General features: G+C 51.4%; 1 protein-coding gene across 1 annotated transcript; it reads right to left on the bottom strand.

Annotated features, from left to right (window-relative positions):
* Positions 1-2,355: 2,355 nt before the first annotated feature.
* Positions 2,356-6,649, bottom strand: LOC149913638 (uncharacterized). Its single transcript, XM_090129234.1, has 3 exons — positions 4,931-6,649; positions 4,520-4,596; positions 2,356-4,396 (listed from the first exon to the last, which is right to left on the bottom strand). Exons 1-3 carry the CDS (start codon positions 5,355-5,357, stop codon positions 4,340-4,342), a joined length of 561 nt encoding a protein of 186 aa, XP_089985360.1. The 5' UTR covers positions 5,358-6,649; the 3' UTR covers positions 2,356-4,339.
* Between the last annotated feature and the right edge of the window lie 7,728 nt (positions 6,650-14,377).

The raw sequence follows: 14,377 nt of genomic DNA, 5'->3' as shown, positions 1-14,377 counted from the left end.
GCCATCCTAGAGCAGCCCAGAACAGCCCCATCACTGCCCACGGCCCGTGGCCAGCAGCAGTTCCACCACCAGCAGTGTGTTGGGTAAAGGCAGCTCCTAGGTGTGGCTGTGCCCCATAGCTGCCCCAAAGTGCCCCTTTGGGGTCCTCCCATCCGTGTCCTTTGGCTGTCCCACAGCTTTGTAGGGCTTCCCCCATCCCAGCAGATCCCCTCAAGTGCCCGTGGGCTGTGTGAGAAACGCTCTCATCACTGCTCTTCCATCAGGCACAGCTCTCCCTGCAGCAGCAAAGCTCATCTGTTAATGCTATGGCTTCTCTGCACTCTCCCTCCTCGTGGTAAGGGAGAAAAGGCGCAGCTGCTCACTGAGCTCCTTCTGCTCCTGTAGCTCTCCTCCCTTGGCAGTCCCTGCTCTCCTGTTCCCTCTTGGCTGGGGACTGCAGGCTCACAGTCTAGGCCACGCATCCGCTCTGCTGTTTCTCTAGGTGACGTCTGTGGCCAACCTGGTCCTTTTGGTGTGATTGCTTTCCTATGCAGACAGGCAGGCAGGATTTCTGACAGCTGTTGCCATTGCTGTGTCTCATGCTCTGTCCTGCACCTGTGCCTTCCCTCGTGTGCAGTCTCCACCTTCCTTTGGTCAGAACATCCCGGCCCTGCTGTGCTCTGCTCAGCATCTGTCTGCTGAACAACAGCACAGCTCTCACTCTGATCCTACCTATCCTGCTATCCCTGCAGATGTTAGGATGTTTCCTGACCGTAACAGCTCAGATGATTGCCAGCAGCACCCAGCTGACACACACAGCCGTGCTGACCACAGCAGGGTGCAGCTTCTTGTTGCAGAGTCCCGTAGCGGTGGGTGACCGTGCAAAAGGGGAATCCCACCGCTGCTGTTCTCCATCCTTCTCCTGCACCACCATGCATTCCTTCCTCCTCGTGCTGCGCTGCCATCAGAGCTCTTTGTCCATTTCTCGGGGTCTTTGCAGCAACTGCTCCAAGACCTGATGTTGGAGCCATTTCTTTACCACTGTCCCTACTGCTCCAACGTCCCCAGTCTGGGACGCCTTTTTGTAAGGAGGTCTGCTGTTCCTTCTGCAGCTGACTTGGATTTCTTCTCCCACTGTCCCCATTAAGGAGTTGATTTCCTGCAGTCCATCCCAGCTCCATCCCTGGTTCAAGTCTCCCTCATTGCCACACAGCACTGCAGCACCCAAGCTCCTGTCCCTTCCTCAGTCTCGGTGGGATCGCTTTGCCACCAAACCTTGTGACAGGTATTTCCCTGCAGAAGCATTCATGTCCTTCTTCTGGCCCTTTTGGACAGTTCCCATCTCTCCAAACTGAGAGAAACGGCTGCAGCCCACCCCATGTCTTTTTTGGGGCAGCTCTGGGGCAGTCCCACCCTGAGGAGTAGATGCCTTTTCCCCACACACAGCTGGTTCTATGGCCACATGGGGTGAGGTCACGGGGTTGTGGGTGATGTGGGGGTCCTGCAGGTCACAGAGTTATGGGGTGACGTAGGGTCAGATGGCACTGCACAGAGTTATGTGGTCAGATGGGGTTCTGGGTCACAGCAATGGGGTCAGAAGGGATGGTAGGGTCAGGTTGGGTGATAGGGAGTTACGGGTCTCAGAGTGTTATATGGTGGGGGTGAGGTGGGGGCAGGGATCCCGGAGTTCTGGGGCCACATGGCAGTGGGTCGCAGCGTGATGGGGGCAGGCAGGGTCAGGGAGTGCCAGGGTCGTGTGGGGGTATGGTTCACACAGGGCTGTGGGTCATGTGCAGCCATGGGGTCACGCACTTACAGGGTCATGTGGTCATCAAGGGTATAGCTCATGTGGGGTCATGGCTCGTGGCCCCACCTTTGGGCTACAGGGACCCCCAGTCCCCTCTCGGGAAGAAGTAAAAGCACTCCAACACCGCCCCACCTTTTTGCCTCAGTCCACTCCTCACATCCCCCCCTTCCCTCTGTGTCCCCATAGCTCCCCATATGTCTGTGTCCCACCTGCAGCACATGTCTTGCCTTCTCCTGAAGAGCATTCTGCTCCTGCAGCCTCTGTTGTCATATCCATCCCATGTCCCCCACATGTATGTTCATACAACCCCCCACAGATCTCCATAGCTCATTAAGGACCTCCTCAGACCTGGTACTCCTCCCTCACACCCAGCCCAGGACCTCACAGCGACCCACAGTTCCCATCAACAACCCTTATCCCTGCTCTGGGCTTCCTCCTTATCCCCTCCCTGTTTCCTCCTTTGGACCTCCCTTACCCATTCCAGGACCCCCTTGGATCTCACAGCTCCCCACAGTTTCTGACTGGACCCCCATCACCGTCCCAGGACCCCCACAGCCCACATGGGGCTGCTGAACCTGGCGTCCTCACTGAATTGTGCCACAGTGCTGCACCCTGAGCCCTTCTGCAGTGCTGCAGATCCCAGGGCAGCGGGCACTGCTCTGTATGTCTCCGCCCGGCCCAGGAACGCCATCCCTGCGCTGCCTGTGGAAGTCTTTTCTTTGCTCCTGGCACATCTTCCATCTGCAGAGCACATGAGGAGTGTCCCTCAGACTGCGCTCCAGGTTAACCTGCAGCGTCCAAACGAGGAATCCCGCAGCAACCCTCATCTCAGGATGGGGCTACAGCTGTGCCCCAGTGCCTTCATTAAAGAGAGGAGAATGAAGGAGCGTAACGGGGCATCTTTCCTCCTGACATTTCCCACCGTCTGCGTGTTGGCTGTGCCGTGGGAGTGGCATTTGGTCATAGAGCTGTGAGTGCAAGTATGTGTGCAAACAGGGTTGTACAGTGATCATAGAATCATAGAATGTCTGGATTGAAAAGGACCACAATGATGATCTTGTTCCAACCGCCTGCTATGTGCAGTCTCGCAAAACACCAGACCAGGCTGCCCAGAGCCACATCCAGGCTGGCCTTGATTTTCTTCAGGGATGGGGCATCCTCAACCTCCTTGGCAACCTGTTCTAGTGCCTCACCACCCTCTGGGTGAAAAACTTCCTCCAAATATCTAACCTAAACCTCCGCTGTCTCAGTTTAAAACCATTCCCCTTGTCCTATCGCTATCCACCCTCATAAACAGCCGTTCCCCCTCCTGTTTATAACTCCCTTCAGGTATTGGAAGGCCACAGTGAGGTCTCCCCAGAGCCTTGTCTTCTCCAAGCTAAACAATTCCAGTTCCCTCAACCTTTCCTCGTAGGAGAGGTGCTCCAGCCCTCTGATCATCTTAGAGGTGGTGTTGAACATCAGAGCATGCATTACACGTGGCTGTGTGCAAGGTGTTTTCAGGTGAATTAGTTTTCCTTGTGTGCATGTGTGCACATGGCTGTGTGCAAGGCTGCAGCTGTGCTTGTGTCTTCATGCATGTTGGTGTGCAAAGGGATGGGTTTGCACATGTGTGTGTGTGTATGAACGTGGGTGTGTGCATCAAGGTCTTAGCGCAATGCTGTGTGGTTTTGCACACATTTGCATGCTCGTGGATGGAGTTTGCACGCAGATGTGTGCAAGGGAGCAGTGGAGGTTCCTGGGAACAGGAGACTCCTGGGAGGTGTGGAACTCACACGAGAGTGCTGGAGAGCACAGGGCCAGGAAGCACAGCTCTGCAGCTCTGCGCTCTGCACAACAGCCTGCAGGATGGCACCGATAGAACCAGGACACAGCGTCATACCAGGCGCTCCAAAGGAAACAGTTCCATCCCAGCCAAAACAGGGACAGGCTGGCAGGCACTGGCGAGGGCTGCACGACAGAGGGACGCCTTCTGAGTGACATCAGGAGAACCTGCAGCGCTGTCTGTAAGCAGAACAGTGCCGGGATGGCAGCTTGGTGGTCCTAAGCTGCAGAGATGCTGCTTTGGACCAACAGTGTCATTTTTTGAGAAAACACTGTCCTTTTGGTGAACTTTGCTCATTATACACTCATCGTAAAAGCAAAAAACACTCGGTGCTGCCCTGGGAAACTCAGCAATCTCTATGACATTGTTCTCTCACTTAGCACGCTCGTGGCCAGGCTTTGTTACTCGCAGCTCTTTGCACGTGCTCTGCAGACAGTCTGACTGTGGGCAGTGCAAAGGACTGCTGCCTCCGCTGCATCAGTAGACAGCAGCATTTGCTGATGGAGCTGTGGAGTTCTGAGCGAGCGCCGCGAGACGAATAACAAGGAGGTGGTGCAGCAGCTCACTGAGTGCCGCTGGGCAAATCGGGCTGTGTGCTCCTTGTCAATCTCTAATTGTTACTCTTTTTATTGATTACATCCAAAGTTGGAGAGCCGAGTTGGGCAGCACTCAGAATGCTGCCCTGTAACGCCGCGCACTGCAGCCGCTGCCTTCTGATGCTCTTCCTCTCAGTCCTTCAGCTGCAGCTTCTGCATCATCTCCACAAGGCTGTTCAATGCGGAGGACTGGAAAGAAACAAAGCGAGTGTAGAAATAGGACACCATTTCCCTCGGGAAATCTCCTTCATGTCTGACAGACAGAGGCCCTGGGAACAACAGGAGCCGTGTCTGTATTCACCAAGGACTCACCTCTGCACGTGCAGCAGCAGCTCTCAGAGAAGCCTTCTTCAGTTCCATGCTTCTCTCTTTTCGTCGCTGTCTTCTTGCTATAAGGCAAGAAAAAAGATGAATTTGTTTTGTCAACAGCAAAACTGCAGAAACATGGGTACCATAAAAGCAGATGGCAGAAAAAAGGCAAAGGAAATTGGACTGGGAAGCCTCTCAGTGAATGACATTTCCATGGGCCGTGCAGAAGACCACCATGGAGCCAACGGAAAGAGACGGGCTTGCGCATTCTGGCGCCTCACTGCCTTTGGGCTTGGTAGCCTTCAACCCATTTCCCCTCTTCAGAGGAAGAAAAAGCAAAGCAAACCCTAAGCAAACTCAGGGTGCTTGGAAAGGGAAGCAGCTCAGCACGGCGGTACCACAGCACCTGCTCACCTCTTTGCCTGGAGCTCCGCGCTGCGGCAGGCCCAGGCTGTGCTGCTGGAGCCGGCACGCTGTCTCCGCTCTGACCCCTCGCTCTCTTTTTGGCAGGCAGCTGCGCTGCTGTTGGTCTCCCTTCTTCCAAGCCCTTGCGTTTACATCCAGCCTGGGCCTTGGAGTCGGAGTGGGGGCACACGGCAGGGGAAGGTCTTCCCCCTGTGCTGGGACCTGCTCTTCTGGGAAGCCCTCCAGCCTGGAGAGGAGCTTCAGCTGCTGCTTGGTGACAAGCTCTCTCAGAACACACCTGCTGCACCACTTTCACACAGATATTGCCATTTGGCTCAGCACCAATCTCTGTTAAGAAAGGAGAAGCAACAAGATTTAGCAAGAGCCCAACGCTACTTTCATCTGCAAAATGGGCCACAATGCTAGGACATCTCATCTGGAGCGTTCATGGTCATGGATCTTAGGATCCCGGGTGAACTGTGGGTTCACATTTCTAATCAGTGCAGGAATGCTAACTGTGATTAGGACCACAACCAACACGCAACGACAACAGTCCCAGGAAGGGACAGACAGAAAGCCTAACTAGAAAGACGGTGCACCAAACCCCGATGCCTGTTGTGTGTCTGTACCTCTCTTGGGTGCCATGTCACACTCGGTGCTCCTCCTCTGCCTTTCCGCATGGCTGCGCTTCAGAGGAAGGCCACTGGCATCAGCTTCTGACAGAAAGAAAACAATAAAGTCATGAAGAGCATCTCCTTGGAGAAAGACTTCAGCACAGTCAGCCACAAACTTCTGGTCCTCAAGTGTAGTTTCTTCAATTGGCCTTTCCGCTGCTACAGCACAGAACTGCAGTGCCCTTTACTCTCCCCTCCATCACACACTGCCCCTCATGCAGCCCTGCTTAGAGGCAGGTACCCACACCACAGCTCACAAGAGCTTCTTACCTGCAGAGGCTTTCCATTTCCCCCCATGCCCAGCACCATTCCACGGACGCGCAGCCTCCATCCCTACAACAACAGATCGTGTGCTGATTTCACAGACATCAGGAGCAGCGTTGTCCTGTTAGCCCATATCCACCCCCCAAAAACCATAAGACACCGTTCTACAGCCAGAACAGAAAATGATGTTAGAATTGCAATGCACTTACACAGAGCATTACTGCTCTCATTCCTGCTCAGATGGCAGCGGAGGAACCCCAGTCTGCCTGACAGCTCTGCATTCTGCAGAGCAAAGGTGCACCAGCAAAGAGAAGGTGCAAAAGTTGAGGAAGGTATTTTTTGGCCCTAAAAGGAATTCACTCCACTTAAAGCACCATTGTTGATACACAGACATCTGTCTCACTACTGCCCTCCACTCCCACTGCTGGCATCTCTAATGCTTTGACAGTGGTTACTTGACATCCCCTGCAGCACTGCACCTGCCCAGCAGTAATACTCAACATTCATTCCTACATACTTCATGACACAGGACTGACGAAACTCACTTTTGTGTGGCAGTAAGGACGGCCCGTCCCCATCGCGTCCCTCTGTGCGCTGCAAGGCGCTGTTGGGTCTCTGGCAGCCTGCTGGCTGCTGATCCCAAACACGGGAAACCGCGCCGCTCTGCTTCTGAAGAGAGAAAGGAAGAAACGTTGGTGGGAATGGGCAGCCAAGGTTTGCAGAGACGTTCCAGATCGTGCCAGAGATGGGATATCAGAGTGCTGGGACGTTATTTATCACTTAGGGAAAATACAGCCTGAGTCATGGCCGTGCCATTAGCCCAGGCTGTCAGCAGCCAGCACAGAATCCAACTGGTTCCTGGGGTCACAAAGGACCAGTAGGGCTGCCCCTGCCCCTGCTCCCTCCCTTCCCTTAAAAATGAGAAAAAGGAAGAAGAACCAAGCAAAAGAAACCCAGCCATACCTTTCCTCTCACAGAGCAGCAATTGGAACTGCGGTCGTCCCCTTGCTGAGACATGATGCTGTCTCAGAGGAAGCTGAAGTTCCGAGGGCTCTCTCCACAGGAACTTCTCTGCTCTTGGAAAGAGCTGGCTTCAGTCTTCCTGAGACTGCCTCAATCTCTGAAATCTTTTGGGCAGGAACCCTGCAGAAATTATCAACAAGGGAAAGACCATGAGGAAGAAGCATTTTCCCAGCTTTCTTCTGCCATGCGATTTAGTCCCTTGAGGAGGGCAATGTCTGGACATCAGCTGGCTGCAAGAGCTGCCAACGCCAGCTCCAGCTCTGACTGCCATGGCTTGTGTCAGCAAGTGCTCTTCTCCATCCCCTCAATAGCTCTGCACCCAGCCATCCGTGGGGCAGTGAGGCACGAGTTGCACTCTGTGCAGTCTGCACTCTCCTTCCTTTTCAATGTCTGACACGAAGGCGGGGGCCCAGCAGTGGATTTCCAAGGCAGTAATGACATGTCAGCGCCCTCATCGAATTGTGGGATGGAATCTCAACAAGAACCCACTTCTCCTGGAAACAGCTGTGCTGAGGGGCACTGCTGGAGCTGGGAACTCCTCCCCAGCCCAGCTTTTCTGCTGAGACACCTCCCGGCAACCAGCCAGCACCAAACCCAGCTCACCTGGTCACTGCTCAGCCCGAGCTGTGCCCAGCTCACACACACGCCGCAGCGCTGCTTCCAGTGGGCTCTCACAGGGTGATCTCTCTCAAGAAAAGCACAGAGCTCAGTCTCTGCGTGCAGCACGCTCACCAGAGCACCAGCTCTGCTCACCAGCTGTGGCACAAACGCTCCCACCCTGGCACCGACTGTGACCTCAGCGAGTGCCTGCATCGCTTCTGTGCTTTCATCGTAAGTGAAGGAAACGGACGCCTCCCAGACCCAAATTTTAGGAAACCAACACCAGGGTCTCCCAGTGGGGTTATGTGAAGTAAAATAACGGAGAAGTGAGGATGACTCTTGTGCAGCCCAATAAAAGCCAGTAAAGACCAGTATGGCCTCACCGTGGTCGATGGAGTCCCAGGGAACCAGTAGCAGCAATAGGAACGCACATCTGTATGCCCCAGGGCCGGTGCTGGCCTCTCACTGTGGCTTTAGGCCCCAGGGCCGATGCCGGCCTCCCAGGCTGTAGCTGTGGCTTTCAGCCCCATGGCTGCTGTCAGCATCCCCAGGCTTCAGTCCTGGGGCCAGTGCCGGTCTCTCTGGCTGCGTTTTTAGGCCCAGGGCTGGTGTTGGCCTCTCAAGCTGTGGCTTTGGGCACTAAAGCTTGTGCCAGCCTATAACAACATGCATTTGAAAATAGTTCATGTAAGTAACTGAAAGCAGGAGAACACTGAGCTCTTCTGGGTATCTCTAGAATTGGGATAGAGACAGGAGAGTGCGCTCAGCCATGTGTGCTTGGTTGTAGGCAGCAATGTCTACCCCATTTGTAAACATCATTAAATCCTTGTTATCCTGCTTTACAGGAGTAGGGTGTGACAGGAAGTCAATGACTCAGTTTACGGGAGGTCATGAATTTAAGCAGTCCCCCTTCTTCTTCCCTTGGCACTTAGCTTACAGAGCTCTCCTACTCCATGTGCTGGTGTCATACCTCTAAGCCACAATATATGGGTGGCCACAATATGGGTTCAGCAAAGCTCACCTCAACAGGCTTTGGTCATCCTCAGATCTTCGTGATGAGAGAGACAAAACGAAAAAAGTACAAGGTAACAGTCACTTTTTTTTCTTCTAGGCAGCAGGCCATAACTAAACCTTCCATACTAAGGCTTATATCTTGATAGGGATGCTCCCTTAACCTCACACCTTTAGCACAACACCTTCTGTTGAGATTCCCACCGGTGAAGAAGTATTAGTGCCACTCCTTGCTCCTTGCTGCTAGGATGGGGTATTTGAAGACCGATGCACGGGCCGTGATCAAATCTCTTGCAGGAATAAAGTGCTGAGCAAAAAGAATGTTTGGGCCAGAACCTCAGAAGTCTGGCTGTTCTGGATGATGGCAGCTGATGGAAACAGGTAATGTTGTGACTGATCAGCTTTTAACATGAGTCAGGTGTGCTGTAGCAAGAACCATTAGGCTCTGAAATGCCTTTAAACACGCACACTACCTGTTTCTCTCCTGCCGTGCCATCTTTGTTTCTTTTTGATGCAGGAATTTTTACTAGCATGTATTGGGCTTGTTCCCTTGTAGAAGGAACAACGTTACGTGTAGTTTTCACAGAGAACTTCCGTCATGATTTCTTTATGATTTTAATCCTAAATATCAGGAGTGCTGCAAGAAAGGGCCCTGCCAGTGCCAGTAAGTTCCAACTCAGCTCTGCATGACGGACCCCATGTGGAGGGAAGCGTAAAGGATGGCAGTTCAGAATCCTCTCTTGCCAGCTTGACGTATCCTGATAGGGATGAGTGTGCTCTGTCTTCCTAAGGTGTTCCCTTCTGTTTCAGAGGAGAAGGGCTGCAGGGTGATATTTCTCTTGTGGCTTGCAGATGTGCTCCTTGGCACAGACCTCTCTCGGCCTTCAGCATAGTTTCCTTGTGCCAGACTATTTTGCAGACGGTGGCTGTCCCAGATTCAGCCTTCTATTTCTCTAGTCTAACAAATACTTTACTTGGAGGAGGAAAGAGAGAATGTAGTTTAATGAGAATAACATTTGAGTGCTAATGCAGCGAGGTGAATGAGGTGTTGCCACAGGGGCAACTTGGTGCTGCTGAAGCACTGCCCAGCGACCAGGTCGGAGGTAACACCTGCTGGCAGATGAGGATAATGCTTTGGGACCGAGGTGAGGAGAGAATAAAACACCATGACTGAGCTGCCTGCAAAGAGCTGCTGGGGGAAGTTTGGTGCCAACTCTCAATTTGATGTGGTAACCTCCTGTGCACGTTCTACGTTTATTCTACCCTCCATCTCTCCCACAGCCAGACACGGGGCTCTGGGCAGCGGACGTTTCTGTTGCTGGGGGTCCTGCTGCTACCTCGAGGTGTGGAGCCAAACTGCCACCTGCTGTGTGAAACATGAGGAAAAAACGCAATTCTGAACCTGCAGCACCTCGAAGTCCCCTCGAGAGCCCCCAGCTACTGCCCTGAGCCCCCCAGTTTTCCCTTCTGCCCCTTAAAAACCTCAGGAGTGCCAGCAGCACCTCGTGCCTTAGGATGCCCACTGGATTTCATGAGGATGCACTCATCTCCTGCACCGTGATCACTGGCAAAAATATCCAACGGTGCTGAGCCGAGCTGGGGGCTCAGTGGTGACGTACAGGGAAACCTGCTGTGCTGCAGTGTGAGCCTCCGGTCCTGTGCTGGGCACTGCTGGGTGCAGCCTGGCTCCCTGCTCTCCGCACCTCCCTGCAGGGACTGATGGCCGTGCCCGGGATCCCCCCGCGCCTCCTCTTCTGCAGGCTGAGCCGCCCCAGCTCTGCCAGAATCCCACCCCAACATTTCCCACGCGGTGCTGAGGAGGGCAGGGGAAGCAGTGAGTTAGGGGATGAAGGGTAAACATGGCCTGGCTGTAAAGGAAGCCAAGAATGTAACAAGCAGGATGAGATAATAAGCTGAGGAATGCAAGATGTAAGGGTCCGTAACATTGCCTGGTTTTGCTAACTCAAAAGAAATTCGCAAATAGCATCGCTTAATTTAACCTCTTGCTAGCTCAAGGGGAACTTATTGCTTAACCTTTTGCTAGCCCAGACACATTCTCAAAAGGGAGCCTTCTCCAGTCAGCAGGAAAGGGCCCCTAAGAAAGCAAGGGGGAGGAAAGATAGGCAGAATTAGAAATTGCTGAGGTACGCAGGGCAGGAGAAGAGCTCAAAACTGGGACAAAGGTCGAAAGGACATGATGAGGAAGACGTCTGACTTCATCCCAGAACGACCACCAGAGGGGGAGGAAGACGTCGAGCCTTCATCCAATAGAAGCTACTGCACATGCACTGGGGAGGGGGAGAGTATGTAAATGAATTCCCGGAAAAGTAACGAATATGTTAATGGCTCTTGGGTAACACTTCTGAATATGTATGGATTGCCTTATAAATGTATTGGGATCCTATTCTCTGGTGTGCAAGCTAGGAAGAGCGATCCCCCTTGCACCTGACATGTGGCGCAGCGCTGAAATAAAGACGTACCTGCTCTTATCACCTTACGTGGGTTCGAGAGTTTGATTCCGCAAATCAATCTGGCACCCCAGATGGGACCATCTCTGTTCGGCTGCAGGACCAGTTGAGGAGGGGGATGCCGAGAATTCTTGGAAGGACTCCCCCTTCTCATCCGATCACTGCGGGGACAGACAAGGACCATCTGGCAGCGGCCCAGGTACGTTTAAGGGAAGGCTCCGTAAGGCGTACGCAGGAGCAGGGGACTCCGTAAGACGTGCGGGGACGCCCCACGCGGGAGGGTTTTACCCTGAGGATGGACTAGTCCAGAGGTACGGGACGGGAAGGTAATTACCAGAGGGGCAAGTATCGTAAAGCACTATATCTGATTCCAGGGATTGTGGGTTCGAGTCCCACCTCTGGCTAGCACTTGGAAGCTAGACTAACGCTTGGGCATCAGTAATCGCAAGTTCATAACAGTCTGGAACTGACGCTAATTCTAGAGATTGTGGGTTAGAGTCCCACGCGGGGTTAGCGAGGTATGGTGCTGACACTGTCAAATGATAACCTACATCACTGTAGCCGCGGTGGTAGGAATGGTAATCTGCGCAGTTGTTGTCATCTGCTGCAAATGTCCAGCACTGTGTGTTTGAACAACTGTTACTGATATATTTGGGATATCCTTTAAACATCTGAGCTGAGACGGTACCTGGGCTAGCAAAACCAAGTGTCAGAGTGAATGTGGTGTGACTGAGACGTAGCTGAGCTATGGAGCGGAAGAGGAAGTCGTCAATCGTTTTGTCTGTCTATACAATTCCCCTGTACGTGTTATTTTTGATACATTGGGAAAAAGAGGGATCTGGATGGTTTTTAGTGTAAATGCAAATGAATTTTTTGGAGTGGGATGAACATGGGAACTCACGTGTCATAAATTACAGTGACGGACTGGAAGAAAGGTGTATGTTTCACAGAACAGATGTGTGCTGCCCAGTTTATGTTATGCTCTGTTTAGCTTGTAAAGAGATATATCAGGGGTATTGGTGTTATTCGTGCTCGGAGTGTGAACAAGAGTGTTGGAACGATTGTTTTGGGGAAACTTTAGGGTAAAGGAGTAATTTGTGGAAACATCAGTAAACTAATAAAACAACGGCATAGTGCTATGGGAGGGTCACAAGGGAAAGAAATACCTAAAAGACCCCCCTGGGTTGTATTTTGGCTCACTGGAGAAACATTGCTGGTGAGCCAGGAGGGGCAATATTGAATAAGAAACCAGGAACATAAATGGAATATTGGGACCAGTTTTATAATTGAGTACCCTAATCATGAGAGACCAAGTGCTGGGCGTTTGTGGAAGCTGAAGAACTGTATGGTTTGATTTGTGAATTTTGAAAGGAATGGGACAAACTGTTTTGATGGTACAAGAAAGGTGATTGTTAATGGTATACAGAAATAGAATTGAGGGTATGTGGAAGTGTAACTTAGGGTATGAATAGTGGAAAAATGTACAAAGGAAAAGGGTTAAAGAGGAAGTGAGTTTATCTGTGCTGGCATGAGAGCAACCCCCCCCGCACCGTTCCCCCGTGAGCAGAACTTGGTGTGAGAGAATGAGCTGCAGACGGAGACTGCTGCTGTAAACAACACTGCTTGCAAAGGGGAGACGCAGAGGATAGGGCACTGAAGTGAGAATAACCTCTGCAGAGACCTAGGAAACCCGAAATCTCAGTTTTAGCACTGGAAGCCTCCGGAGACAGAGGAGAAACTGAAATATGATGTTAGTTGTTTAAGTAATGATGAGAGTTTGGAAAGTGAAAAGTTTGGAAAGAACACAGGCTGAGGAAGGCAAAGATGAGCAGGGTGTGATAGGGATGTCAGAACTGAAGAGAGGGAAGCAGGATCAAGAGGTTTATCTTTTGGTGGGCATGGGTGCCTCTTGCCACCCGTAGGTGACTTTGTAATAGCAGTAGGAGCTAATGCCCAATAAGAAAAGGCTTAGTTTTGGGATTAATTAAATATAGGCTGAGAAAACAAGTAGGAATACATAAAGTATTGCGTGCACTTAGGAGTGGGGGTAGCAGGGATACCTGGCAGAGTCAAAAATGCAGCCCTAAATAGAAGTTAAAAACAAGAGGTAGCCCAGTCAGGGTAAAGCCCTTTGAGGATATGTGACTGTAGAGGGATAAAAGAAATAATAGATAATTTTTGGACAAAAAATTAGAAAGCAAATGCTACAGTTTGGAACAAGATTTGAGGGCAAGTAATAAAATAATTGAACGCATACTCTCAGTGGTGGGAAAAAAAAAAAAATCCATACACTTTAATGAGTAAGTGGAGTTTACCTTCTGGATTTGAAGGATGTCTTTTCTGCCCGATTTGCCCAAAGAAAGCCTAAGGTTATTTGCCTTTGAATAGGAAAACCCCAATATGGGAAGAAAGGACTTAGTTAATCTTAACAGTGTCATCAGGGTTGTGAGAACAGCTCAATTTTTGATTTTTGAGAGCTGGTCAACTTGTGAACCAGAGACTTGGGTTTCTCCATCCCAGGGTGGAACCTTATTGCAGTACGTGGATGTCACAAAAACAAAAGAGGACTGTGTGCAATGGACTGTGAGTTTGCTGAATTGCTTGGTTTAAATGATTGTCAAGTTTCTCAACAGAAAGCACAAATAATTCAGCAGCAAGTGAGATATTTGGGATATGAGATTACAGCTGGACTTCAAACCTTAAGGACTGTCAGGAAAGAAGCCATCTGCCAAACCCCCGAGCCACAAACTGCCAAGGAACTCCGTACGTTCCCAGGAATGGCAGGATGATGCTGACTGTGGATACACAACTACGGACTGTTGGTAAAGCCAAAATATTATATGAAATGGGGAGGCAAGGTGGGCATTCCCTCAGCTGAAACAAGAACTCATGAAGGCCCCTCTGCTTTGGGGCTACCAGCTCACATTAAAAAAAAAAAAAAAAAAAAAAAAGGAATGCCCCTGGGAGTCCTTGCCCAGAACCTTGGACCTTATTGAAGAGCAGGGGCACGCTTCTCCAACCAGCTTGATGAAGTGAGTAAGGAATGGCTGGGCTGCTTGAGGGTGGTGGCTGAAGAAAAGGGGGGCATTGGCTCTCACCCCTGAGGTTCCTGAAATCCCCGGCCATCCTGGTAGAACAGGATGATGTAGAAATAACTGTAATATTATCAACCTAGTATCTTTCCTTAGTGGAACTCCTGGAGAACCAGTATTTCATGACAGCTTTGAAACAACTGAAGCTGCGCATTCCAGCCGGTTGGACCTGAAGGGCGAACCCTTAGAAGATGCAGAAGACACCTGGTTTGCTGATGGTAACAGTTTTGTGAGACAAGGAAACCGTAAGGCAGGAAGTGCAGTAGCTGCAACTGATAAGGTAATCAAAGCACAACCACTACCTGAGGGGACTTTCCCTCAAAA

The sequence above is a fragment of the Phasianus colchicus genome, chromosome 35 (genome assembly GCF_987193195.1).
Source record: "Phasianus colchicus chromosome 35, bPhaCol1.hap1.1, whole genome shotgun sequence".
NCBI classification, from domain to species: Eukaryota; Metazoa; Chordata; class Aves; order Galliformes; family Phasianidae; genus Phasianus; species Phasianus colchicus.
This window is presented reverse-complemented; position numbering and strand designations above follow the sequence as displayed.